Source organism: Lissotriton vulgaris, chromosome 2_1, assembly GCF_964263255.1.
Source record: "Lissotriton vulgaris chromosome 2_1, aLisVul1.2, whole genome shotgun sequence".
Taxonomy (NCBI): domain Eukaryota; kingdom Metazoa; phylum Chordata; class Amphibia; order Caudata; family Salamandridae; genus Lissotriton; species Lissotriton vulgaris.
The window spans coordinates 830,166,548-830,194,543 of NC_141687.1; the positions used below are offsets into that span (position 1 = coordinate 830,166,548).

The 27,996-nt window shown below is 47.2% G+C and overlaps 1 protein-coding gene across 1 annotated transcript in view; it reads left to right on the forward strand.

Moving 5' to 3' along the window:
• Nucleotides 1-27,996, forward strand: part of PCNT (pericentrin) — a 1,129,672-nt gene that overhangs the window by 192,232 nt on the left and 909,444 nt on the right. Inside the window, exon 8 of the mRNA XM_086956243.1 lies at nucleotides 14,146-14,204. Coding sequence (XP_086812369.1) covers nucleotides 14,146-14,204 — 59 coding nt within the window. The remainder of the gene's footprint in view (nucleotides 1-14,145; nucleotides 14,205-27,996) is intronic.

Consider the following 27,996-nt stretch of genomic DNA (forward strand, 5'->3'; position numbering starts at 1 on the left):
AAAGTAATGTCCTATAGACCTAGAGAAATAGACCTATAGGCCTCACATTAGTAACATATCTGTGTCCTTTTGTAAAAAGGACCAAACTCTAGAGAAGAGCCAATCAGCTGTCACCTCCCTCTAGAACCCTCCTGGAAGGAGCCTCAGTCACTCAGATTTTTTACTGCACGTTGTGCTAAGGGAGTCTCCTCTGAGCTCTGCTCAGGTTTGTTTCGCTCAACTGGTTTTCCAGTGTTTTAGAGATATTTTCTCTTCAGTGTCTACTTGATTATGGCTGACACACCAAAGAAGGGTCTTTTTAGATCCTGTAGTTCTTGTGGAAAGAAAAGGCTACATATTGATGACCAGCATAATGACTGCCTGTATTGCCTGTACCCTGACCATTCGGCTAAGGACTACAAGGTATGTCGTACCTTTTCTACAAAAACCCTCAAGGACTGTGAAGGATGCCTCTTAATTTGGCTCCAGAGGCTTAAGGACGGGGACCACCTTGATTCCTCTGAGGAGAGTTAGGGCTCTTCAGTCTCACTCAAAATTATCTCTGAAGAGACCAAGGGTGGCTTCCCCTAGCCCTACGGCTCATCCTCCAAAGAAGACATCAAAAAAGTCTTCAGAGGTTCTGATTAAAACAACTTCTGTGAAGGAAGATCACACCTTCAAGAAGCCGGTTTCGACATAGTCTACGACAACATCGTCGACAACATCGTCGACGCCATCTTCATTGTCGAAGAAAGCTGGGTCTGCAGTTTCTTATGTTTCTACGTCGACAACGTCAGTTTCTACATCGATGGCATCGTCGTCATTATCAATGTTGACGACGACCCCATCGCGACTCCGCCGACGAAAGCACAGTTGACTAAGAGTTAATCGAACACCGTCGACGAAGGGCTCGTCGACAAACTCCGACGGCGAAAGAACCGTCGATAAAGTCGACGACGACAGGACTATCTTTGCCGTCGACGGCGGCCACGTCGACGATGACTCCACCGACTGTCAACTGGCGACGCTCCACCAGCGACTATCATACCGTCGACGGTGATAGATTCTGGCCTACAAGCAACATGCGTACGCCTTATAATCACAAAAACGGCGCTGACGCCGGCGTTGACATCTCCAAGCCGGGTCTAACCAATTCCTCCAGCATGTCTCCTACAGGAGGAAGACTCAGATGATGGTGACATGTTCCAAATGGCGACAAGTCCTTCGGAACTCCATGTGAAGTGTCAAAGTTCAGATGAGGAGGAAGTTCAGGAGGAGGTATATCATCAACCATCCACTCCTATGGTTTGTCTTCCAGCATCCTTAGTTATGCATCTGCGATACCTCATTCAGGACTACAAGCAGAGTTTTCCGGAGTCTCCGGCTCCTCCGCCTGCCACAGTAACTCTGTCTCCAAGACCACAACCTCCACCTTTAACTATTCAACCAGAGAGAGTTGGATTGCTGCATCCTCCAACTTCTGATGATGATGATGAAGAAGAAGAAGAGGAAGAACAACAAGAAGAGGGTGAGCTGCAGGATGTTCAGTCTGTACATGACGACTGGAATGACTACGTCATTCCTTCTCCCGCATCTCCAGTACCCGCGTCCACGGATTCACCACCAGGCGACATTGGAGGGTTCCATAATATGGTAGAGAGGAGAGGGCTGCTCAACGTTTTAAGATCGCAATGGTCTATCAGGAACAAGACTGCTTCTTGTATGACTTCAAAGAACCTCTAAAAAAAAAAAAAAAGCGTTTAGGTCAATACCTATGATCGATTATCTATGGACCCAGGGGGTTAAAATCATGCAAAATCTCGCTTCCGTATCGCCAGTGATTCCTTGACTGGATAAGGAGTATAGAGCTCCAGATACTGCTCCGGCCTGCTTGACGGGGCACCCCAAGCCGGATTCAGTGGTAACTCAGGCGGCCCAGAAAAACTCCAGAAATCCTTAGGCCCCATTATCGGCACATACTGATAAGGAAGGAAGAAGATTGGATAACATTGGGAAGAGGTTTTCTTCAATGTCTGCAATGACCGTGAAGGCAGCAAATGCCTCAGCGCTCTTAGGACATTAAAATAGACAACTATGGGCAGATATAGCCCCATATCTGTCAGTTACCAGATTCCAACAAGGAGGAGGTGAAAAAGATTTTGCAAGAGGGTGAAACATCGGCATCAGAGATAATAGACTGTGTGATGGACATCGCTACAACAGGGTTCCGCCAGTTGGCTGGAGCGGTAGTCTTGAGACGCCAGGGATGGCTGAAAGCAACTTAGTTCCGCCATGAGGTGCAAACGAAAATATTAGACATGCCCTATGATGGCCAGTTACTATTCGGCTCCAAAATTGATGAGGCACTTAAAATATTAAAAAGGACACGGACACAGCGAGAGCTTTGGGCACTCTCCAGTACAAAAACCAGTCCTTTTGTGAAAATCGAGGAAGAGGTCAGTCCTCCTATAGAGGAAATTTCCAATATAGGTCTTCATATTCTTCAGGCCAGAGCCGACCCCAATTTCAACAACGCCAGCAGCAGAATCAGCAATCCTCGTACGGCAAGTTGTCCTCTCGGGGTAGAGGACAATGGAAGAACGGGCGTAGACAATGACATGTTTATTCAGCCAGTCCAAACTTCATTTCACTCATCAAAAATTGGAGGAAAGATTTCCCACTTCTTACAAAATTGGAGAAAGATTACTATGGACCGTTGGGTTCTTCAATTAGTGCAATTTGGCCATTCAATGGAATTCATGCCTCCCCGTCTTATGCATCAGAAAAATCTACGGCTGCTTCTGCAGGAAATCTCTATTATGCTGCGGAAAGTAGCAATAGAGAAGGTACCCCCATCTCAAAGGGGAAAGGGATTTTATTCTGGTTTCTTTTTGATCCAGAAAAAAGTGGAGACCGATCTTGGACCTCAGGGCCCTCAACAAATTCCTGAAGAAGCAGTCGTTTCGCATGGTGACTATTCAGGAGGTACTTCAGCTACTGGAAGAGGAAGATTATATGGCGTCCCTAGACCTTCAGGACGCTTACTTCCATATCCCGATTCACAGGAATCGCAAAAAAATGAAGATTCGCAGTAGCAGGCAGGCACTTTCAATTTTACGTCCTGCCCTTCGGGCTCAAGTCTGCACCTCGCATTTTCACGAAATGTCTTTCTCCAGTGGCGGCATACCTCAGGCAGCGCCATCACCAATCTTACCGTATCTGGACGACTGGCTGATCAAGCTCCATCCTTGGAAGACACATCCAGGTCTTCAGACGCCTGTTTAAGGCTTTTCGATTGCTTGGGTCTTGCGCTCAATCAAGAAAAATCAGTCCTGCAAGCTTCTCAATGCATCAATTTCCTGGGTGCAACCCTGGACACACGTTTGAAGAAAACTTTCCCATCTCAAGAGAGGAAGAACAAGCTTATGGCGCTGCCTGTTCTAGTGGCATCAAAGAAGACCTTGTCGGTCCTCCTTTTCAAGTCTCTGCTAGGGATGATGTCATAGTGTATCCTCCTGATTCCTCACTGTAGTCTACGGATGCGACCTCTGCAGGAGGCACTTTCAAAACAGTGGGTCCAATGCACAGGGTCATTCGCCGACCTTTATAAAAGTGACTCCTCAGATAGTCAAAGCCCTGCAATGGTGGATGTTATCTCGAAACCTATCTCAAGGTTTGACATTCCTACTTCCAGCTGCTCCTCATATTATCACAACAGATGCCTCCTTGGACGGTTGGGGAGCTTTTCTGCAAGAGCTGCGAATAAGCGGGAAGTAGTTTACCTCGGAGAGAGGACTTCATATCAGTCTTCTCAAGCTGCTGGCAGTTTTCCTGGCCCTTCAGGCTTTTCTCCCAAGAATCAAAAATTCCCTTGTGCTCGTCCGGTCAGACCACACCACGATGATGCACTACCTCAACAAACAGGGAGGGACGCGCTCACTAACACTCTCTCTCGAGTCGCAGAGAATTTGGAGCTGGCTAATCTCAAACCGAATATCTCTTCGGGCGGAGTATGTCCCAGGCATGGACAATGTACTTGCCGACTCATTGAGTAGACAAAAGACAACATCTCACGTTTGGGAACTGGATCAGAAAATCCTCAATCAGATCTTCTCGCGATGGGGCACTCCACAGATCGACCTATTTGCCACAAGGACCAACGCGAAATGCCCACACTTCGCAAGTTGGTATCCTCAGTCAGGGTCTCTAGGGATTGCATTTTCGATTGCATGGTGCAACGTCTTTGCGTACGCCTTTCCGCCATTCCCGATACTTCTTAGAGTCCTCAGAAAATGAAGACGGAGTCTTGTACTGTCATTTTAATATCCCCAACTTGGCCACGACACATTGGTTCACGGAGCTTCGCCGCCTATCTCTGGAGCCACCGATCCACCTGAGACGGTATCCATCTCTGCTCACGATGAACAAACCAGTCCAACATCCGAACCTGGCATCTCTCAGGTTAGCCGCCTAGCTCCTGAGTTCAGAGAGCTTAGGAATTTGAACATTCCACCTGACTGTAGAGCCATCCTAGCTCGAGCACGAGTGGAAAGCGCCAATAAAACATACTCTCTGAAATGGAAGAGGTTTTGCGTCTGGTGTAAGAATCAAGGAATACACCCTTTCTCCATCTCCGGAGCAAGTTTTGCCTTACCTCCTCCACTTGGCAACGTCAGGCCTTGCACACTCCTCCATCATTGTCCACTTGGCTGCAATATCCTGTTACAAAAGATCTTCAACGGGTCCTTCTCTCTGGTCTCACAGACTGTTCAAACAATTTTTAAATGGATTGTACAGGACTTTCCCTCCGGTGAAACTGTTGCCCCCTACCTGGCACCTTAATACAGTCCTTAATTAGCTCATGAAACATCCCTTTGAGCCAGTACACAGGGCTGACCTCAAATATCTATCTTGGAATACAGCTCTCCTACTTGCGCTCACATCCGCGAGGCGGGTGAGTGAACTACAAGCTTTCCCGATGCAGGATCTTTTCCTGCAATTTAAACAAGACAGAGTGATTTTGCGAACAAATCCGAAGTTTATTTCGAAAGTCCCATCGGATTTCCATCTCAATGAGCCGGTGGTTTTGCGCTCTTTCTTTCCAAATCCAAATACTGCAGCGGAAAGATCATTGCATTCATTGGATCTCGAGAGATGTTTGAAAATTTTATATTGACAAGACAAAAACTTTCAGAAAGTCAAATCAGCTATTTGTGGCTTACAGCACGCCCAGGAAAGGTCTTCCGCTCTCTAAACAGAGCATTTCCCGCTGGATTTCAGCAGCTATATCCTTCTGTCATGTTCAAGCAGGACATCCACTGCACTCAAAAGTGCGAGCTCATTCTACTAGAGCGATGTCCACATCCATGGCACTGTTTGCAGGTGTGCCTGTCATTGACATTTGCAGGGCGGCAACATTGAAGTCGCCACATACCTTCACTAGGCATTACTGCCTGGACACGGAACTTATGAAGGATGCTGCGGTGGGACAAGCAGTGCTTCGGCATCTATTTCACTAGAGGTGAGCCTTCTTTTATCCCTCCATCCTTTTCATGTATGCACATTTCTCTCTTATGTATTTGCTGGTATTTATCGTTTGCAACTGTATACCCTTACTAGTCGCTTGATATGTTATCTAATGACTTGCAGTTACTGTAACATACGAAATGTGCTTTATGTATTGCTGGCTACTCTAAATTCAGGCATGTGAATCTATGAAAGACACCCATAATACTGGATAAGAAATGCGTTACTTACCTGTAACTGAAGTTATCCAGTATTGGTGTCTTTCATAGATTCACATGCAACCCTCCCGCCTCCCCTGGAGGGGCTCACCTAATTCTCTGTGATACGCCTTATTAGCTTTGTGTTTACGAAAATCTGAGGGACTGAGGCTTCTTCCAGGAGGGTTCTAGAAGGAGGTGACAGCTGATTGGCTCTTTTCTAGAGTTTGGTCCTTTTTACAAAAGGACACAGATATGTTACTAATGTGAAGCCTATAGGCCTATTTCTCTATATGTCTATAGGACATTACTTTATTTATGTACCGGGTACTCCCATTCCGACGACGGGGAATGATTTAGGCATGTGAATCTATGAAAGAGACCAATACTGGATAACTGCAGATACAGGTAAGTAACGCATTTCTTTATTACCAACTAATCAGTGAAGCTTAAATAAAAGAAGAACCACACCAGAGTTAGAAAAATACATCTGAATTTATTAAACGCAATACAACACTAAAACTACCTTGGTATACTTCCTACCCGGAGATATCAATACACATAGAAATCTACTTCAAAACAGGCAAGTAAAGCATAGAAAACACATGGGCCCCTATGGATGGCCAAACCATATACAAAGAAAATGGTATGCAAAGTGATACCCAAGGACAAAGAAGCCAGCGTAAGCTCTGAACCTCCAAAGGTAAGTAGCTAGGGACCCCCCAGGCGCCCGGGCGCAGAGATGTAACGCCAGGTTAAATGTCCATAGGATAACACAGAGAAAGTCACGGTTGGGATTTCATGGTTTCGGACCCTTCCCAAAGGATTCAGAGGAAACCAGTTAGATCAAAAAAGGTTGGAGAGTCACCCTACCTGTGGATACCATGGGAACCAGGATACCTACACCAGGGAGTCCTGGTGGATAGTTACGAAGTGGTGTCTGAACCTGTTGATGTCAGTGGAGGGTTTCAGAAGTCCGTTGGCTACATCGTCTCGTGGACCAGGTCAGTGGGACCCAACCGTGGATTCTGGATGAGAAGGACTTGAAAGCAGAGGGGACAGTCCAAACCACTCGGAGATGTCCAGGAGGAGCAGGAGCACGATGTCGCACCTTGTCGGAGGTGCTTGCTGTAGCATGAACGTCTTGCTGTAGTAGCTGTGGAGTCCACACAATGATGCAGGAGCACAGAAGCTGTCCACGAGCTGTCCCACTATGGTTGAACATGGCAGGAGGGTAAGTGGCCGGCAGGACCACCAACAAGCCTTGGCAAAGACCAGATCAGATTTCAGAAAAACATGCTTTGTCGCAGACCAACAAGGTCTGCGGCACTAACCTAGTAAGGGTAAGTCAGGGCAGCCCCTCAGCACACAGGAGAGTTGGCAGGAATCAATAGAGACCCCAAGAGGACCAGAGAGCCGCAAGGAGACCTCAGCAGCACACGGAAGATGGACATCCATGTTGCACGAGATGCAGGGAGGACAACATCCTTGTAGCTGTATTATGCTCGAGGCTGGGGCTTCTTGAGGCTCGAAGAAGTTTAGGCAGGAGAATCAACACGCCTTGGCAACGGTAGACAGACGCAGTGTGCAGGGTTTACAGTCTCCCAAGTTGCAGGGAAGACTGGTCAGGCTGCTTGGGAGCCAACAAACCGCTACCTGTGTTTAAGAGCCAGGAGGTGTCCGTGGGACAGAAGGATCAGCCGACGGGTCGTCGACGTTGAGGTACTGCTTATGCAGGGGAGTGACTCCTTCACTACAAGGGAGATTCCTTCTTGCTGGAGGAGTGTGGCTCAATGGTTAGAGTGGCAGACCCTGATGCAGAGTTCTGGCCTGGGACCAGGGTTCAATTCCCGCCTCGGCGGGTCTTGTGCTCAATTTCCTCGGACCTGACAATTCGCGCCTCGGTGCCTATTCTAATCATGGACCCCATGCTGCAACTCAGGGCAATAGCTTGCTTATCCTCCGCACCGGCCCCAACAGCGCTAGGATGCCTGGCTTCACCCTGGTGGTGCCCAGGAGTGGACACTTCACAGGGAAAGCCAGGAAAGGTTCCACAGCGGTATGAGTAATAGCGCCAGGAAACCGCTTGGTGGCAGTGCGTTCTACAAATACCTTGACATTTACATTTATATTTTACATGTATTTCTTGCTTGGATGCATGCAGAGCTGTGGGAGACTCTGGGATGCATGGCTACAGAGTTGCAGAGCATGGAGACTAAGTTGCAGTAGGAATTTTCCTACCAGCAGCAGCCTTGTCTTTGTCTCTGGCTCGGTCCAGCAACAGTGTCCAGCAGCAGAAGTGTCTTTAGACCGGTCTTGACCAAACTTGACTGTCCTGGATAAATCTACGGACCCACCCTCCGGGGGCCCTTAAGTAACCCCTAAAGGGGGAAGGGCAGCTTCTGCAATCATCCACCAATCTGAGGGGGTCAGGGACGCTACTCTGAGGACATAACCAGTCCGATGCTCCCAAGGGGCAAGATTCAAGATGGCAGAATTAAGCAGCCACCTTGAGGAGCTCCGGGCACCCGCCAGTGGAAAAGCTGGACAGGACGGTTGTCACTACCTTGTCCTTTGTGTGGTTTTGCGCCAGAGCGGGAGCCTAGGGCTCCTGTACTGGTGAAAACTGGCTTATGCAAGGAGGGCACCAAATGTACCCTTAAAAGCAGTCTGGAGGCGCTCAGGAGCACCCCCATCTTAGCCCTAGACACCTAATTCTAAAGGTGAGGTGGCTACACATCTCCTCTAAAGGAACTCCTTTGTGCTGCCTTTCCCTACCTGAGTTAAGCTCAGTAGCAGGAGGGCAGAACAGTGCCTGGGGTTGGCAGCAACACCAGCTTGCACGCAGACCCTGCAAATCTGCACCGGTTGACATTTGGGGTGGAGGAGGCATCTAAGGAGCCCCTCCAGTACATGGTATCCTGCAACTAACACTGGAATCTGTATAGTTGCATGATTCCGACATATTTGATACCAAACATGACCAGGTTCGGCACTGGGTTAGTCCTATGCCTAAAGAATTTGCTGTTGAAATGGCAAAAGACATTGTTCCTTTCTAGCTCGGCGTTGATGGCACTTTGCTAATCCTATGCTTATAGACTTTGATAGAAACGCAGACATTTGAGGTGAGCAGATCTAGAGTGTTGATGGTGTTGAGTGCTCTATACAGGAGCTGCTTGTGAGAAGTTGGCCTGGTATATGATTTTCACAATTCTAGTAAGCAACTTGCACCGGTCCAAACAACCCTTATGGTGATGGTTGTAAAGTCAACCTTATAGACCAGCTATCCTAGAGGTAGCGTGGACAGAACAGTCTTAGGCTAAAGACTCTTGAGGGCGTGTAAAGCCAGCTGTTTTACCATATGTAACCCCTTGAATATCAAATGAAAGGACACCACACAGGATATATATAAAATATATATGTATGTATTCACTAACACACTCCTCTGAACTCAAGTTATACTCAGAAATACTTTAAATAGCACAATTTACAGTTAGGCCCTAGGGGCGCGTAACACCATATACTAAGTGAGTGGTATAAGAACCACAACTCGGGAAAGGAGAAGGCCTAGGGAATCGCTGGGGCTACACTATCTGACCCTTAGGGTAGTAGTAGGAGGCCCACAGGCGGCGAGTGGAGAGTCCGTACTCTCACACGAGAGTCAATAGCAACGTAAAAAGGTAAGTAATGAAGATTTAGGACATTTCCTGTCTAGCTAGAAGGAAACAACTAAAACCCTAGACACTTGGATAGTCAAAACCCTTGAGAGCACCGAAGTACTCGCGTTACCTCACCCACAGGAAGCGGGGGCATAGGTGTGAAGATTTGTCTGGTTTCGCCGTTGAAGTCTATGGAGCCTGTGAAGAAAGATGCTGCAGGCGACCAGGAGGAAGATGTCCGGGTGGATCCAAGGGTGGATCGAGGATGAAGGAGACCTGAAAGCAGAGGGGACAGTCTAGGTCACTAGCCAGTGACCGGGTGGAACCAGGAAGGAACCAGACGTCGTCGAGGAGCAATCAGGTGCTGTTGTGAAGCTTGTCGTTGCAGTCACTCGGTCCAGTAGGCGTCGAGGACGACCAGGTGCTGGAGAGGAGCTGCCCCACGAAGGTTCTCGCAGATGGAGGGGTCCGCTTCAAGATCGGAGCCAACAAGCCTAAGCAAAGGCAACCCACGCAGGATACACAACGAGCTTCTGGTGCAGACCAGGAGGGTCTGAGGTACTTCACCTTTTCAGGGAAGCAAGTGCCAGTCTGGAACAACCAGACCAGCGATGGATTTTCAAAGGATCGTCGTCACAGGGCTACTAGCCAACTGTCCAGCAACCGGGACAACGCGTCGAGCTGAACACAAGCAGAAGGGCCCCACCCAGATCTCGTGGAGTGTGGAGGGCTGGTCTTCGGTGAAGGTGGAGCTCTGTGTCGGGGTGTCTCAGTCCCCAGTGCACAGCTTCGAGGAGGCCTCAGGAGCTGCGCTGTTAGCAAGTTGAAGACTTTCCAAGTTGCCTGGTTCCACGGGTTCTGACACCTTCCACGAGGCGCAGCTCTGCTGGAGTTGTGCAGTGGGGTCAGAGAGGTCCGGGAGTCGAGGTCTTGTCAGGCTCTGTGCTCTGGTTCCGGCGGGAACGGGGACAAAGCAAGCCGTCGAGCTGCTGGATGGTGCCTGGTTGCCCAGGGTGGTCACTCATTGGCCACAGTGGAGATTTCTTCAGTCTTCAGCTCAGGTGAATGTCGAAGGGTCCAGAGTTTCGTTTTCAGTTCGATTCCAGGATTAATCTAAAGTCTCCTGGGTCAGCTCCTACCTTTGTACAACTAAAGGGGGCTGGTTTGCTCACTAGGTCCCTCCTATGTGTGGGACCAGGCAGGGGGGGGTTAAACCCCCTTTCTTTTGTCCAGTTTCGCGCCAGAGCTGGGGCTGGAGTGCCCCAGCAACCGGTTTGAACTTTGGTATGCATGAAGCACCTAGTGTGCCTCAGGCAGTGTCTCAATCTATTCAGCCCTCCCTGTCCCAATACACATCCTCCTGTCTGGGGTGGTGCTCGCACCTCCCCAAGCAGGAAACCTATTGTCCAAACCTCTGTGACTGGAAGGACTCCCAGCAGCAGGAGGTCAGACTTGTGTCTGTGGCAGCAGCATCCATTTTGTGATGCTGGGGCTCTGGTTAACTTTAACCGGGATCGTTGGACTTAACATGTCTTCTTCCTCTAGAAGGGTGGAATGCTACCCCCGTCACCAGAATTGGAGAGGGGGTAGTATTCCAAAGCGTAAGACACCTTACACGACATGTTTGGATAAAGCCAAACCAAAGTTAGCATCTAACAGCGAGGATTATAATGCACTTAAGAGTATATGGTATGGCTATATCATAGAAGAGCTATAAGGACATGGTTCAGAAAGCTGCAGACAGGCTCCGCTCATGCTAGAGTACCATCTCACACATAACCAAGCACTCTGTTAAGGCCTGCCATAGGAGTGACTTATAGGTTACTATGTGTCTATATGTAAGTAGGTATAGGAATAACACACCTAAGCAAGGGGTGGTTACACAACGTTGCCCCAGATGAGTGATCAGCCAGTTGTGTCGATTTGAGTGGCCTGCCAGGGGTGGCATAATACATGCTGCAGCCCCTGGTAGGCCTTGGTTACACCTATGCCCTGAGTACCTAGGGTACACTTCTACAGGGGCTGATAAGGTGAACCAATTCCCAATTGTGGATGTACCTAGAGTACATGGTGTGAATTTAGAGAGAGTGCATCTGGGCTGTGGGTCTGATTAGCAGGCCCACAGCCACATCGAAGTCGAAAACCAGTAAAGCAAAAAGTCGGGGTGACCATAGGAAGCAGACCCTACTCTCCTACACTGCTTTCCACCTAAACTTAAGAACTACCCAGAGTTCTCTGCTTCTATTATATATTTTAAATCTGTACTCTGGGGTCTTTGCTCATTGGTGGGAATATTCAATGCTTATGACTATTGATGAGGATCCCCTTGAAGAGAACAGTTACACTGGATCTTAGTGTCTAAGTTACTCCCTTCTGAAGAAACATGAGATGTAATGCAGATCAAAATTGACAGTCCATCTCCCCCACTTTCTCTTTGCTTCCTTGTGGTGGAATTCTTAGAGGTACCAGCTATTCGTTCCTGCTGCAGTGATTTTTTTTCTTTTTCCTGAGTTGTTAAAGGGCTCTACTCCTTTCTAGCAGAGTAATGCCTAGTTCCGCAGACTACTATTCCATTAGTATATTTTTTCTTGTCTCTAGCAGCTGTTAGATCGTTTGTCGTGCCTTTGCATTTGAATTTCAACAGAAAGGGTGTTCCCATTTGTTTTGCATCTTCCCTATCTTCATGAAGATGACCCTCTTTCTTTTTCCATTCACTGGCAGCGGATAGTTGCTTGCAATGTCTCTAAAATGGACTTCCAATCTATACAGAATGTTTTCTGTTTTTATTTTTAGCTGTGAAGATGTGAAGTCAGTCATGTGAAAATTTTGGATTTAATTAAAAGCCCCATCAGGTGTTTTTGACTGCACTTTATAGTTCAGTCCCTCCTGATATGGGCACTTCCATGCTGATCTAGGATTAAATTAAGTAGCTCACAACTATACCCTTGCTTCTTTATCATTTTGACCCTGAGGTCTCCTCTAATTTGAATATTACTTATTCTAGACCTATTTTCGAATTCTTTGCCTTCCGTTTGGCTACAAATGTTGGTGTCAGTTCATGACTGCTCCAGGATGTATAACGTCTCCACCTTGACTTTTACCAATGATTTTTTTTTTCTTCTTTTTTGCCCATCTCGATATGTCTTTTAGAGCCCTGTTCAATTAAATGTTTGTACAGGGCAGCGCCCACTTGTTTCTCTGTCTCCGTGTCTGTGACATTTTTTCGATTCACCTTGGGAGGGTCCGAGTTGCTTCTAGCCTGTTAATGAGTGCTTTAACTTAACAGTAAGTGTGTGTTCCTCATTTGCACCCATTTTCTTTGTATTTGAACAAGTATTTCCACTGAATGTGTGGTCAGGCCTATATTGTGTGTGTGGAGATAATGTGTTAGTTGATTACCATCAAAAGAGAGATCCAGTCTAGTGCTGTATGAGTGTCAACTGAGTGTATAGAAAGTATAGGTAACCTGCATGTTGCTACAATGATTCCCCACTGTCTTAATTTCCCTGTACCGGCTTTTGGTGTTACAGTGCCATTTAAGTTTAAACAGTCTGTTAGTTTGCCAACCAAGCTTGCTTCTAGGCAAGTCCTCTGACAAGCCAGCAAATCTTTTTGCTGTGTAATCTTGCATGCACGTTAATAATTTCTTTTATTACTTATCCCGGCTTCTAATTTCATGGGTCCTTGTCGTGGGTGGATTTGTTTCTGGATGAGTTGTTGACTCTTTCTCTATACTTCTGGGTTGACTGTGGCAGCGTTTCCTTTGTTTGCAACTCAGCTGTGTCCTATTTGTTGCGAAGCAAAGCCGCTGCTGGGCCCCATAACTTCTCTCTTTTCACTGCTTTTTATTGATGATCAATCGCTGGTGCATCCGCCTCCTCACTTGATCGCCACCATTTGAAAATGCTCGCTGACTTCATTCTGAGGTGGATACTGAGATCAGCACTTCATCTTGCTCTTCCTCCGACCCCTTCCGTGGTGATCCATGCTTACTTTTCACTCCCCTTTGTACCTTCTCCCAGGTAGAGAGATATGCTGCACCGCCAGACAGTTTAGGGTTCATTGATGTGGGCAAGACACAGGTGGTCCCCACTTGTCACACAATACTCACTTCTCCTTCATGCTTCCTTCCCCTCTCTCCCTGTTTAGAAATAATTATCGGTCACTGCTCTTAGCTTTCGACCCTGGCTCTTCTTACTGAGGTAAATCATTCAGTTCTTCAGCGATCGGCACCTAAGCTGGTTGCTCAAGATAAATCATCTGCAGTTCAGTTTGATGCATTGTATGCAAGGAGTGTCTCCCTGTTATTCTATCAGTTTCTTTTTTTAACACTTAGGTCTTCATCAAAGCACATGTATGTTGCTTATGATAGTTGTATTGGGTGTCATTGAGGGGATTACGGGTGTCTTCTGTTTCAGGGGTATTTTTTCCTTTTTTTGGGGGGTGAGGTGACAGAAAGCATGCTTTATCTGTGCAGAAGGATCACCCACGTCTACCAGCAGCTTTAGTGATTGTCTTCTAGGATATCTGGTCAGCAATTGTGACCTTAGTCAACTGTATAACTTAGCCCCAAGGCCACTCAAATGAAGGAATTGTGTTTTTATGTAGCGGTTTCATTTAATGATGAAAAAATGAGCAGCCTTCACTGCTTAGACAGAACCCAGCATTTCAGAGAGCACTGCGATGTCGGTACTAAAGTGAAATGTGTGGAACTCATGCCTTGATGCCTTAATACATAGTTTGTAGTATAACTTTTCGTGATTCCAATCTTATAACTTTTTCAGATGGGATGAAGCAGAAGTTGGAGCTGGAATTGTCGAAGTTGCATGACCAGAACCTTCAGGTACAAATAGTGTTTAAACACGTAAATCCTCATGACTTGCATGAGGGCTGTAATGTTGTTCTGTGGTTTCCATTATCTAGAAATCCTTCCCTATTAGTCCCCAAGTTGTTGCCTTTATTTTGCATCCCATTCCCCTTTCATGCTGATCAATAGGATGCCATGTACCACTGGTAAGGCAGGCTAGATTTCTCACTTTGTAGTGCTCATTGCAGAAGTGGAGTACTCTTCAACATATGCCATAAGGAAAGGTGTTGTCTTTGGAGCTGTTGGTTGATGTCTGTTCATTGATGATTTTAGTGATGATGCTAGATTAACTTATTGAACGAATAACTTCTTGATGTTACCATGAAGTCAGTTAATGTGTTCAGAAGAGTGAGCTTTAATCGACAAAGTCACATATGCTTGCACAAGCCGCTAGGTTTGACCTTTGCCCTGTTGCTCGTGGTTGAATGTGTTAATTAGAAGCAGGACTGTGGCAGCCTGATGGAGTTGTTATCATATTGTGCTTTCTAGAGTTTTGGAAGTGTTCTACCATGTTATGTTTGTAAGGAGCATGTTGTGGAGAAAGTTTTGTGGTTATGTGATTATGTTGATGTATTGAGCGTTTTAGGTTTTGAAGTAAGACTTGAGTATAATCTGTGTCGGAGACTTATTGGCAGAGGGGTATATACTTCTAGAGGCCCCAATGCTGTGCCACGGAGATCGCTTTGGTGCTGTGTTTGCTGTGAGCTTGTGGGCATAAATAGATAGTCTTTGTACTGTTGTGGTGATACTCCAGTATGTGTATAGTTTGTGAACTCCTTATGAGCAGCATGTTGCCAGTTATAAGGTTTGTTTTTGATGATTATATTTTTGGAAATGCAGTATTGCAACTGCATAGCTTTGCTAGCTGTATGCAGTTGATGCATGAGAATATTGTAATACTTTATATCAGTATGTTTGCCTAGCTTTAAAAAAACTTATAGCAGCCCGTCCCAACATTGTCAGGGTATGAATTGCTGCCGGCCAGTAGAATATTGTTTTGTAGGATTTCGTTTTGAAAGCATTTCTTATCTGTAACAGGCCTGTGAAACGCTCCAATTCACAGTGCACTGCTGAAGCACTTAAGAGTGCGCGTTCAGTAGTGTGTGAACTCGAGTTTCCCTACTTTATTTTTCCTTGCAATATTATATAGCGCAAACTCGACAACATGGTATGAGCACAATTTACATTACAGAAGAACATTCATTTGTGGTAGGCACGGGGAGACAAAGCGATTTGCCTGGAATCACAGGATGTTGAGCTGATGCCGAGATTCGAACGTAGCTCCCCAGCCCTAAAGTTTGCAATTCTAGAACTTGGGGCGGGAGGTGTGTCTAAAAGGGTATGTCGGTGCTGGCCATCAATGAGAGAGACCTGTGCATTTTTCAAATGGGTGGTGAAAAAATAGGAGTATGTTGCTGGAGATGTGGGCCGCCGTGCCTCCAATGTACTTACCGGGGGAGGGTAAACACCCATTCCGCAACTTTCTTTCCGCATACTTTCATTACGAAAGTACCATGACTCCGCAATGCCATTATAACGCATGGCATTACATTTTATATGCTTTTACCACACATACATTTACAACGAAATTCGTTGTAAATGCATGAATGGTAAAAGCATATATTTTTTTATGTTTGGATAAGGTAAGTATGGGTATAGGGGTATATGTTTTGGGTTACTGAGGTATATGTTTTGGGGTGTTTGGGTATTTTAAGGGTTCAGATATAGTTTTGGGTTATGGGGTACAGAGGTAGTTTTAGGGTTTAGGGATAGGTATGTGTTTTGGGGTACAGGGGTATTTTTAGGGTTCAGGGTTAGGTTTGGGTTTTTGGGTATAGGGGTATTTTTAGGGTTCAGGGGTAGGTTTGGGTTTTGGGGTGCAGGGGTATTTTAAGGGTTCAGGGCTAGGTTTGGGTTTTGGGGTACAGGGGTATTAGGGTTCACGGCTAGGTTTGAGTTTTGGGGTATAGGGGTATTTTAGGGTTCAGGGGTACGTTTGGGGTACAAGGGTATTTTAAGGGTTCAGGGCTAGGTTTAGGTTTTGGGGTACAGGGGTATTTTAGGGTTCAGGGGTAGGTTTGAGTTTTGGGGTACAGTGGTATCTTTAGGGTTCAGGGCTAGGTTTGGGTTTTGGGGTACAAGGGTATTTAGGATTCAGGGGTGGGTTTTGGGGTACAGGGGTATTTATAGGGTTCAGGGCTAGGTCTGGGTTTTGGGGTACAGGGCATTTTTAGGGTTTAGGGATAGGTTTGGGTTTTGGGGTACAGGGTATATTTATAGGGTTAAGATGGGTTAGTGTTTAAGGGTGTTGGGGTATTTTAAGGAGTAAGGGTGGGTTATGATTATGGGGTGCAGGGGTATTTAAAGGGAGCAGGGTGGGATTAGCACACAATATGAAACATGGCATGAAGGGCGGAACGTACCACACGCCCCCAGCGTTTGTCACGCCCCCCCCAGTACATGCCCACATCACAATGCAGACACGCCCACAAGGGACTACTTTGCTGGCACGGTTCTTTTACTTTTTAAATGTATATGGTGGGCGTCTGCATAGCCTATGTCCTTCTGCTGCAACTGCCCTTTCCAACGCTGTATTAGGTGTTGTGATTGGTGCTGTGGTTCCTGAGATTACCCGCCTCAAAGGTTTGGGCTCTCTCTTTATTACATTAGTATGGATTTAATAGATGTTGCATTGTGTAGAGGTAGTTTATGCTTTTAGGTATTAGCTGTTATGTTGTCTGCCCTTCGACAATCTCCAAACCCTTTGATGCCTTAAATTGAAAGTTGTGTACCACCAAATAATTCTTGCAAATATGTTAAACTTGTATTTTAGAGGTTTTAGGCCAAATATTTGAGTCAATTTGAAAGGTAGCATGGGTGTATGTGTGGATGGTAGGGATTTCTCAAAGAAAGGCATCTCCACATGTTTTAGCAAAAAAGTGCCGCTCGTAGCCGTTTTTTGGGACAAGAGACTTTGGCATTCTCCTGATTACTACGGAGCCTGCACTTGGGATTCAACAGCCGACCTTGGGATCCCCACTAACACGCTGACAGCCGGGACTGCGAGACCCAGGGATCACCACGCATCAACAATGCAGTGCACCTGGTGTCTCTTCCCGCCCCCTCCCACACCTACAATAGTACACCAATCCACGCGAACGTGGGACGCGCGTGGGACGTGCGTGGGCTAAGCCCGGGCAAAGAGCGGGCCGTTTGAGGCCGTAGGCCGGGAGAGACCGGGACCGGGCCACCCCCCCTGATCTGGCTAATTCGTGCTTCTGACCACATTATCCCCAAAGGCTGGACCACACACCGCTACAGGATGACTACAAGGGAAACCCGTAGCAAAAGTAACTTGGCGGCAGCGGGAGCTGCTAAAGGTACGCTGGAAAATTATTTTGCTAAGGCGGGCTCCTAACTGATCGATGAAATCACTGTGCTAGAAAGGCGTATCTCACAAAAACTAGATTGGGCAAGGAGATCTTCTATGGGCCCCTTGGCACATGCCAAGTCCCCTGCCAATAGAGACATTCATACACCAACCATTGCCAACATCGATTCCAATAACGACACCTGGTGTTGTCAATTCTCCTGTCAACCCAGACACATTAAATTCGACTTCATTTAGCATCGCAAAGGACCTTAGTGAATATGTGGATATGAGCATGTTACACCTGCCACCGATACAACCACATCCCATCCCACTAACTACTACAGTCCTAGTTCAAGAGGTAATTATCGATAATGGTATAGTTGACAACTCACTGCAGGGGGCAAGGGAAGGGGCAATTCCCAAAAGGAAAACAAACACCCAAAATAAAGGGAAAAGAAAGACAAAAACTCCTAAACTAAATCCCATTCCCGAAGCTAATAGACCTGGCATATCCAGTACCCAAATCAGGCCTACTGACCCAACAGAGATAACATCCTCTGATATTCTGCTTGTAGAGGCAACAGAGCACCCTATTGATACTCCTAGTGAGGATATCACACTAGAAGATTTAGGCGCTCTTATTAGACCCTTACTGAGTCCTCTAGAAGCACTCTTAATTAAGATGGAAGCTAGGCTGGTATCCATAGAAAAATCGACTGTACAATTAGCTGACAGTCTAAAAGTAGATAGTGGCAGTGGTAGAGGGGGCACAGAGACAAAGAATAAAAGGGAACTTCCATCAAACCCTAGAAAAGACAATAGGGTAGTCCCTGTGGCACAAAAGGCGAAATCAACCCCTCCCACAACCACGACAAGTCTACCCAAGGCCAAGGTACATAACTCTAACACACCCACAAATCAACAACCACCACACCCTCCCCCCCAGATCAACTCTAACCGCACCAAGGACAATGCACAAGCTCCCAATGACTCACAAAAACCAACACCACCAGTAGTTGAGGCACCTAGGAATACTAAAAAATTCAGAGCTGTCTTTTTACCTCCGGAGGCTAGTCCCTACACAGTAATCCTAGTAGGGGTACCGGAGTTGAAAACCACCTTCAGAGAATCAACAGCTTCCCTGAAGAATAAGGTGGTCAGTTGGCTATCCATGTATAGACCCTTACCTCAGGGCATAACTAGTGAGGTCCTGATGGTTAGAAGGGTTCCATGGGTAGGCAGCTCAAAGAAAACCATCCACGGGGACTGTGTGCTGATAACTTTTAGAGATCCCAGGACCGCCGCCTATATCTGTGGATGGCATCCGGATGACCAAGCGAGTATCATCAAGTCATTACCCCTTTCCTACCCACCGCCGAATTACGAAGGGGATGTAGAGAGATGGGGCACTTTCGCTGAGAGGGGGGGTGGGTGGGACTATACTAGGAGAACAAATTCCTACTACCCCAGAATTCAACAACATGCGATTTTCACACCAATCCTGGAGGAGGAGGGGTGGGAAACGCATCATGGGAGGGGAGGTGGCTGGGGGGGAAAGAAATAGAAGAGAATTTCGCCCTAGAGTACACCACCCAACACATTTTCCAACATTTAACAGATACATCGAGCTAGAAATGGTGGATTGACAGGTGAGGCCTCATGGCAAGGAGTATCTCCATTGCCATAGAGAGGGCTTAGACGGAACCATCACACCCTGTAGCCCCATACAAGAGATAAGGACAAAGATAGGCCAGAAAGGAGAAATGACCCATACAAGTGAACCAAAAAAGTCCCCAACCAACCACCTCAAGAGTCATAGGGAAGTAGGAGAACTACGAGCAGTTACGATTACATCAATAATCCCCACGCCTAATGTAAATGATCACGCTCCCTCTCCACCACCATTAGTAAACCACAAGCCGCCCTCCCTGAAAATACTCTCATGGAATGTGGCAGGCCTGGGAAATAAGTGGGATCAACCGGAATGGTTATTATTTATTGATTCTAAAGACTTATGCCTCTTCCAAGAAACCTGGCCAAAAGAAGAGCTCTCACCCCAAGGTTTTGCAACATTCCACATCCCGGCGAAATGGGGGGGGGGGGGGGGGGGGGGGGGGGGGGGGGGCTAGAGGACGCCCTTCTGGTGGCCTTGCAGTATGGGTGGCAACTCACTTGGGATGTCAGGCCACTCTGATACCGTTGCCCTCAGAAGATATCTTAGCGGTGCAGCTTGATTGGTCAAATTCTCGTAGACTGGTCTTGATAAATGTTTATTCCAGACCAGTAAACATAGCACGAGAATCGACCACCATTGAGGAACCTTCAGTTTCCCTAAACTAATTACCCACGGGGATCCCAATTGTGGTGGGAGGGGATTTCAACTCTCACTTCGAGCCTCTTGCTGGTCTCCTGGATGGCTCCTCATTAGAAGAGGATGCAAGATGGCGAGTTCCTCCAACGGTAGCTCCCCCCCCTCCCCTCAAGAGCATGGACCCCACTTGCTCTACAGATTACCGCCCTTACCCTCAAACATGGAATTAGGGCGTGTAATGTTCGCACCTAATCTGACAATCCCAGCAAGTACACCTTTAATAAACCGGGCAGGGAGTCAAGAATAGACTACGTCCTAGTCCAACTGTGCTCATGGCAGCATATAATTGATTTTAGGGTGTTAGCGAGAACAGACAGTGACCATTACGCCCTAGAATTGGACTACGTGAACCCTGGTAATGAGGGGAGGGACCATGCACTGGTGGCGATAAATCCAAACCCAAGTCTACTCCTCGAGAATAACAAAGAGTGCGGTGGGGAAAAATTGGCTACCAGCAGGGAAAAACTATCAAACCTCTTTTTAAGAATAATTCCTATACTAGAAGAAGTTGGACGCCTCAATGGGGAATCATCTTCACGGGAAACCCATAAAACATTGTGCTCCCTACATGAGGAACTTGTTAGGACCCTGGCAATAGATCTCTTTTCTAAGACTCGCAATATAGGTGTTGGCTACCACCGTTCCACATGGTATAATGCCAGCTGCCGCAAGGCAAAGGGGGACCTTCTCTTTTCTATTAAAGAGGGTAGAAGTAGACTAGAGATACAGACTAGAAGACCGGCATATAAGAAAATGGTCAATAGTGCTAAGATGGAATGGGACCAGAACAAATGGGAGAAACTTTCTAGTTCTCTGGCCACTAGGGACTCCCGGAAGTTCTGGCTTATAGTTAACAGGAGATGTGAAGACCTAGCGCCAGCAATAGAGCCAAATATCGCACCAAGCGCATAGCAGGAACACTTTCAGTCCCTCTATACAGAGGAAAATTGGGCCAACAGCCATTCATCCCCATCTGTCATAAATTATTTAAGGGGGGAACTCTTCACAGAAAAGGAGGTCAGAGCAGCAATCGCAGGCCTACCATCGGGCAAAGCGCCAGGCCTGGATGGTCTTCCTGGTGATTTGTTCAAACAGGAGCCTGGTGTTTGGGCCCCCTACCTATTGGTATTATTTAAAGCAGTTCTGAGGGGCATGGATGCGCCTTGTACCTGGCTGGGAGCAGAGGTCGTTCCTATATTTAAGAAGGGCTCGCCCCTGCTCCCAGCCAACTACAGGCCCATCAGCCTCATTGATGAGTCCCAGAAGCTCTTTGGAAGGCTCATACTAGACCGACTCCAGAGTTGGCTGGAGGAATGTGCTATTTTGAGCCCATATCAGGCAGGTTTTAGAAGGGGGATATCAACAACTGACCAAATATTTCGTCTAAGCCTCCTCTATTGGAGGACTGCACTAGTCGAGGGGAGCAGCTTGTACACTGTGTTTGTAGATCTGAGAGCTGCCTTCGACTTGGTCCCTAGACCAAAATTATGGAGAGTCCTGGCAGATATGGGTGCCCCAGTAGAAATCCTATCCATCTTAATTAAATTACATCAGAACAACTTTGCACGTGCCAGGTGTGGCAGGAATGGGGACCTTACAGACAAATTCCCCGTCGACAGAGGGGTCAGACAGGGCTGTGTGCTTGCACCGACCCGGTTCTGCCTTTTTGTGAACGGGGTGATAGCACACCTGTCTAGGATTGCAGACATTGATGCCCCTAAGTTAGATGGTGGCAGGGTGCCCGCTATTATGTTTGCGGATGACACCCTGCTGCTATCAAAATCCCCTATGGGAATCCAAAGGGTATTGGATGGTTTTCTCAATTTCTGTACGGAAAGGGGACTTGAGATCAACGCACAAAAAACAAAATATATGATCCTAAAACCCACTCCCTCAACACGCCCCAATCCTATGCTTGGCTCAGTTCGCTTGGAGAGGGTCTCTACGTTTGAGTACCTGGGGTTAACTCTAAACGAGAAAATGACCTGGGAAACACATAAAACCAAATCTAACATGAAACTTGTGCAGCTAGTGGGTGGCATCTCACGGATGGTTAAGAACTCTACATACCGCCCACTGGGTCCAATTATTCAAATCTACAAAGCACAGGCATGGGGGAGAGTCACATACGGGGGCGAACTTTGGGGTCACACCTCTGCTCAAAAATTGACGCGTACAGAAAATAAATTTATTAGGCAGATGGTAGCTCTCCCCGCAAGTACGCCGCGGCTCCCTTTGAGACTGGATTTGGATTTTAGGCCAATCGAAGAGGAACTTGGACGTAAGCCACTAAGTTTTTGGCGAAGACTTTGGAGCAGCACTGATCTCAATAATTATAGGACTGAGCTTCATGAGTTCTTAAACACACAAAACGCTAGCTCTATTCCATGGCTAACCTACATAAAAAGGCCATTTGAGACTCTTGGCTTACCAGAACTATGGAATGATCCGGCAAAAGCATGCACCAGGATTTCACGGCAAGAACTATCAAAGGCTTATTACAACTTAAAACGTACTATTGCCGTGAATGAGACGCAGATGGGCTCTCTGACAAATTTATTCATCCAAAACAAAGACTTTTACTCCTTGTGTTTTGGATGAAATGAACCCACCGCTTGCTAGGAAACTCTTTCTCCAGTGGAGGTATGGTACCCTACCTCTAAGGTCATTCACAAGCTCCTGGTCCTCGCCCCCAACCACTGAGCGCTGCCCGATATGTGCCCACTCTTGAGAAAATGACTTACATGTGGTATTTTTCTGCGAGCATTACCGAAAAATTAGGAAATATTGGCTTATTCCCCTCCTTATAAACATGAGTTTTAGAAAATTTCTACCTGCATACAGAATCTTGAAGACTGATTCCTCTCCACAGTGTTTGCAATGGGAGATTTCTTGAGGGGAAACCATAGAACATCCTCCGTTAATACCTACACCCTCAGCGACCAAAGCAGATTCTTGATGAATTTACAAGTGTGATTGCCAAAGTGCAACCAGGGACGGCAATCCTCAAAGTGACTTAGCGCCACTCTCAACCCAGGCTTGGATGTGTGTGACCCAACTCCATCCCTCCCTTAAAAGGCACCGGGATTCCCTGTGGTTATTTGAAGGTGGGCATGGCACTCAAATGTGTGTTACTATATGCATACATACGCATCTATGAAAACACTCTCTTGCATTGACCTCCCCGTCCTCCCTGCTGTTGTAATGACGCTCACAACAGCTGCAGGTGTTCTTCTCAGTTAGGTTTTTCTCTGATAACTCACCAATTACGCTCCACTCGGAGACCCCTGTGCAACAAAGTCAACCACTTTGGCGCCTTAATGCTTGGTCCCTGACCGGTTTGTGGAACATTTAGCTACAGAGATCCAATCTTACTTTAAAATCATTGATGGGTCTATTGTCCGAGTGGGTACCGTCTGTGCAGCTAGCAAAGCCAGAATCAGAGGAGTGGCCAAAACCTATCTCCGACACGCCAAATGGGATACTTTTAGCAGTATATTGCATCTGGAGACTAAAGTTGCGCCAATATGTCTGAATCCCTCAGTTGACAAATCTAGCTCGTCGGGCTATTTCTGCAAGACCTTGCATTCAACAAAGCTTTCCAGAGTTTGTGCGCGTTCAACCGGCACATTTATGAGTATGGCAACAAAAGCGGTAAGCTTTTTTGCTGACTTGCTACCAAGATGCTAGTTCCAAATTGATCCCCTCCATTACAGACCCATCGGGACTGCCTTTACACACATCAGATGCAGGTGTCTTTTTCTGATTATGAGAGGCTCTCTCCTCATAACCGAGGCCTGCTCCGGAATTAGCTAACCCTCTTCTTGATGATATACCTCTTACACACTGTGCAAGGTCTCAACAGGAAGAAATGAAGCTCCCTCTCACCGAAGATGAAATATGGGCAGCGATGCATGCACTGAATCGGGAATACCCCTGGCCTAGATGGGTTCCTTCTCGAGTATTTTTGGTAAGTTTCGCGACGTCCTTGCCATGCACTTTATCACTCTACAATGTACTGGCTCCTTCCCGCCTTACTTAGACTTAGCCACTTTTGTAGTCCTTCCGAAACCGGGGCACAACCAGACTGCTGTGTCTCTTACAGTCCCATTTCTTTGATAAATGCATACATAAAAGTCTTCGCCAAGGGACTTGCAACGAGGCTTTAGCAAGTCCTGGACTCCCTAGTGCATACAGATTAGTGTGGCTTCATGCCATATTGTAGCAACCAACACTGTCAGGCCACTGGTCCATGTTAAGGAAATTTCCACGGCGCTACTGCTTATAGACGCGAAGGAAGCTTCGATTCGGTCGCCTAAGCCTGCTTGGACCAAGTTCTCCAACACATGAGCTTTGACACCACCTTCACTCTGGGCACCAAACCGCTAGCCAGGATTATCCATTTCACGTCTTAGTGCAGGGTTGGAATTGAGGTGGGACATTAGGAGATAGGATTACACTTGCTGTCGACAATGTCCTCCTCCTTCCTGGCAGTCCCCCAAGCATCTGGTCCCAGTGTTCTAGACATTGTTTGAAGAGGCCTTCGTACAAACTGAGGCAAATCCATTTTAGTCCCAACATGTTAAGATAATGCTGCAGTTACCTGACCATTAGACCTCCCGATCCACGTCCTTATTTTTAAGTATCTTAGTGTAAACATGGCCAGAACTCGCACGCAGTCTTAACCTCACCCCTCTCTTGGCTACCACTAAAACCAGCTTACACACCTGTGATAAACTCCCCCTCAATACAATGGAACAAATAGCGCTAATTAAAAGGATACTCCCACGATTCTTGTACGTGTTGATGAATTTCCCACTCCATATTCCTAACACCCGGTTCACTGGTATTGCGGCGTTGCACCGATCCTTTTTCTGGAGAGGTAGCCTCCTTGCAGATCACTTGGCAAGTGCAGCCGGTCAACCATTGGTTGCCTGAGGGCTGGAGTGACCTGGCCTGCCAACTGGAACTTGTCCATCTCTGACTTGATAACGCTGTGCACACCCCCTATGGCTGACCATCCCTTCTCACACCAAAGAAGTCACTAAGACGATTTGTCTCGTCTGGAGGTTGCCAACAGATTTGCAGGTTGGGACAAAAGACCAAGCCAACAGACTCCCCTTTGGAGAAGCCACTGGCTTGGTCATACAGCGCTACTGGAGGGTTTCAGGGGCTGGGACATGATCGGGGTCATACCATTGGGGGATGTCTGGCGCGGGTCGCTTATGCACTAATTTCAGGACCTGCAGACTACCTTTAAACTAGCACATACCCAATTCCTCAAATGATTCTAACTTTGACGTGCGCTCACAATGCACCAAACAAATCTCACCAATTTGCACAAATGTCGGTCTTTGGAGGCGAAGCTGTTGATTGGCTACAGAGCTTCTCTCACTTCTATCGCTCCTTGGCCTTTAATACCCCAGAGGCACTCAAGATGCTCCAACACAGATGGAAGAAGTGGGTCGGAAGCCAGAAAGACATTAATGGTTGGAGGCATGCATGGGCCTTCATGAAAGTGCTATATCAGCGCGACTAAGGATGATACAAATACGCTATCTACACAGGACTCTTTCACATCATAATGGCTTTGGCACACAGCCATTCTTACCGAAGGTAAATGGCACGCGCAGCTCTCTTAAGAATGTCGATTACTTCGATTTGGTGAGGGTGTGCTCTTATGTGGCACTCTACTGGAAGCTAGTAGCTCAAACTATATCTTGAGTTCTAGACTGAATGGTTCAATTGACACCCAAGCTGGGCCCACTGGGCCTCCTGTATGAGGTTGGGGGTGCCTGTGGGGACCAAACATTTGTGAGCATCACAACAGTGGTTGCTAAGAGGGACATTGCACTCAAGTGGGAATCTCAATAACCTCCGACACTATCTGAACAGATGGCTGGTATGGACTGGTGTGTCAAGCTAGAAGAACTGATCTAAATCGCATGGGGCTGACCCTGCAAACACATTAAGATATGGGGCAAATGGTGGCAATTCTATGGCCCATCGTATTTGTTTTTTGGGGGGGTGGGGAGATGACCCTGGATGTCTGTGATCCATCATGATCTTCCTAAAGACCTGGGCATGTGTGGTTTGAAGTTATTGTGCTTTACTTGTTGTTGTACCACCACTTTGAAGACTAATAGTGGGGTTTATGAAAAAATAATATATAAATCAGAGTTAAAAGAAAATGGCACTTGCCTCATTCCACTCCTGTGAGGATGCATCTATATGCATGTCTTAACACATGTATGCTCTGACTGTTATTTTTTTTTGCTGATGCTGCACAGCAAATACACTTGACAAAGCGAATAGGTCAACAATGTCGGACCTATTTTTTATCATTGCCTTTTACGTTTTTACTTTTAGCTGGTCACTGTCATATAGTCACAATTCCTGTTCGACTCAAGATGTGCGAAAGAAACTTCATATCTGATCGAGACTGCTAGCCGTAGATTCCTTATCTTGGAATTATCCCCAGGTGTCAGACTAGACCCATTTTTTTTTTTTTTTAGCACTACGGCTGCACACAGGGAGGTGGCGTTGTCCGCTTCGGGAGTGACGTGCGCAGTGCCAATATAGGTGCCATCCCAGTGCGCTGGCATCAGTTCTTTTTTTTCCGCACCAGTCTGCGCATATCCGGAAAGGGCTACCCCCCCTCCAGTACATTTTTTAACACAGATTTGTGGGCGTTTTGTCACGATTGTTTGAGACTTGTCTCCTGGTGTAGCTGAAATGTCTATTAGGAAGGCTGCTTTTAAGCCATGGGGCACCTGTCACTGGAGAATGTCTGTGATGGACCTGGACCTCATTTGCCCCTGGTGTCTTGAGTGCGACCACAACGCCAAGACCTCCATAAATTGATGTTCCATGCACCCCAAGGGCTTGAGGTAGCATCCGCTTGAGCTTCTTGCTGCTCGGTGTGCTACTCCACGACTGTCTAGGTTCCAGTTTAGGAGAAGGTCCTAGGATTGGTTGCGGAACCATTGGTCTTCGTCGAAGTCACCCTCCGTTAAGTCCATCCAAAAGAAAAAAAAAAGTAAAAGTCAAAAAGGTATTTGACTTCACCCCGCCCTTCGAAGTCCTTCGAGACAGAGGAGCTTTGTCAGTCAAGGCCTGGCTCCGCGGTTGAGCCTGCACCTGGGCCATTTCCCTGCCTCCCTGAGTTTCGGGGAACTGGAGCGACCCCAGCCCAATTGAGTTTTGAGGCCATGTACCTCAAACTTGGGTGACCCGTCCCTGCCGGTGTGCCTTTGTGCCCCACAGGTTTGGGAGGGGCCCCTACAGGCTCTGTGCCGGCGGGTCTGCCCCCAGTGCTAGTTTGGACCCCTTGCATCCACAGATGGATCCAGACCGACACTGGTTGAGCCACCTTGGCCTTCCCAGGTGCCGGGCCTGTTGTTGATGCTCCCAGTGCTGTTCTTATTCTCATCCCCAACTCCCAAAGGGAGCCGGAGGGACGTTGTCTGATGCTGACTGGAGCCCTTCCTACCAGGCCCAAGTCGGAGCCCTATTCTTATGGCTAGGAGTTGAGGAAGATTGGAAGGGGCTATTGGACCATGAAAAATACCAGCCCATAGTCTTCAATATAGACTGGTGTGAGGAATTGGTGGATGTCAGTGGACTGCGCATCTCCCCAGATACTGGCCTTGTCTCTCCTTCTACCGTGGCAACAGAAGAGGGATCCTCATTTGCAGTGGTGGTGAGACGGGCTGCTGAGCTCCTGGACCTTCACCTCCCTCTGTGGCAGTCGAAGAACGTTTTGACAGAGGTGCTACAGTCTGGAGTACCGCCCTCAGAATTGCTTCTCCTATTTAATGAATCTATCACAAATGTCCTGCGAGGGGCCTATTCCAAGCCCTGCACAGGGGCTCCTGTGAACCGGACAATTGCCTCCCGTCATTGTCCCACCCCAGGGGACACCTATCTCCACACTCATATACTCATACACCCCAATCTGGAAAGCTTGGTGGTCCACAAGCCTCCGCTTCTTGAGTAAATCCTGGTGCATTCCCTACCACCAC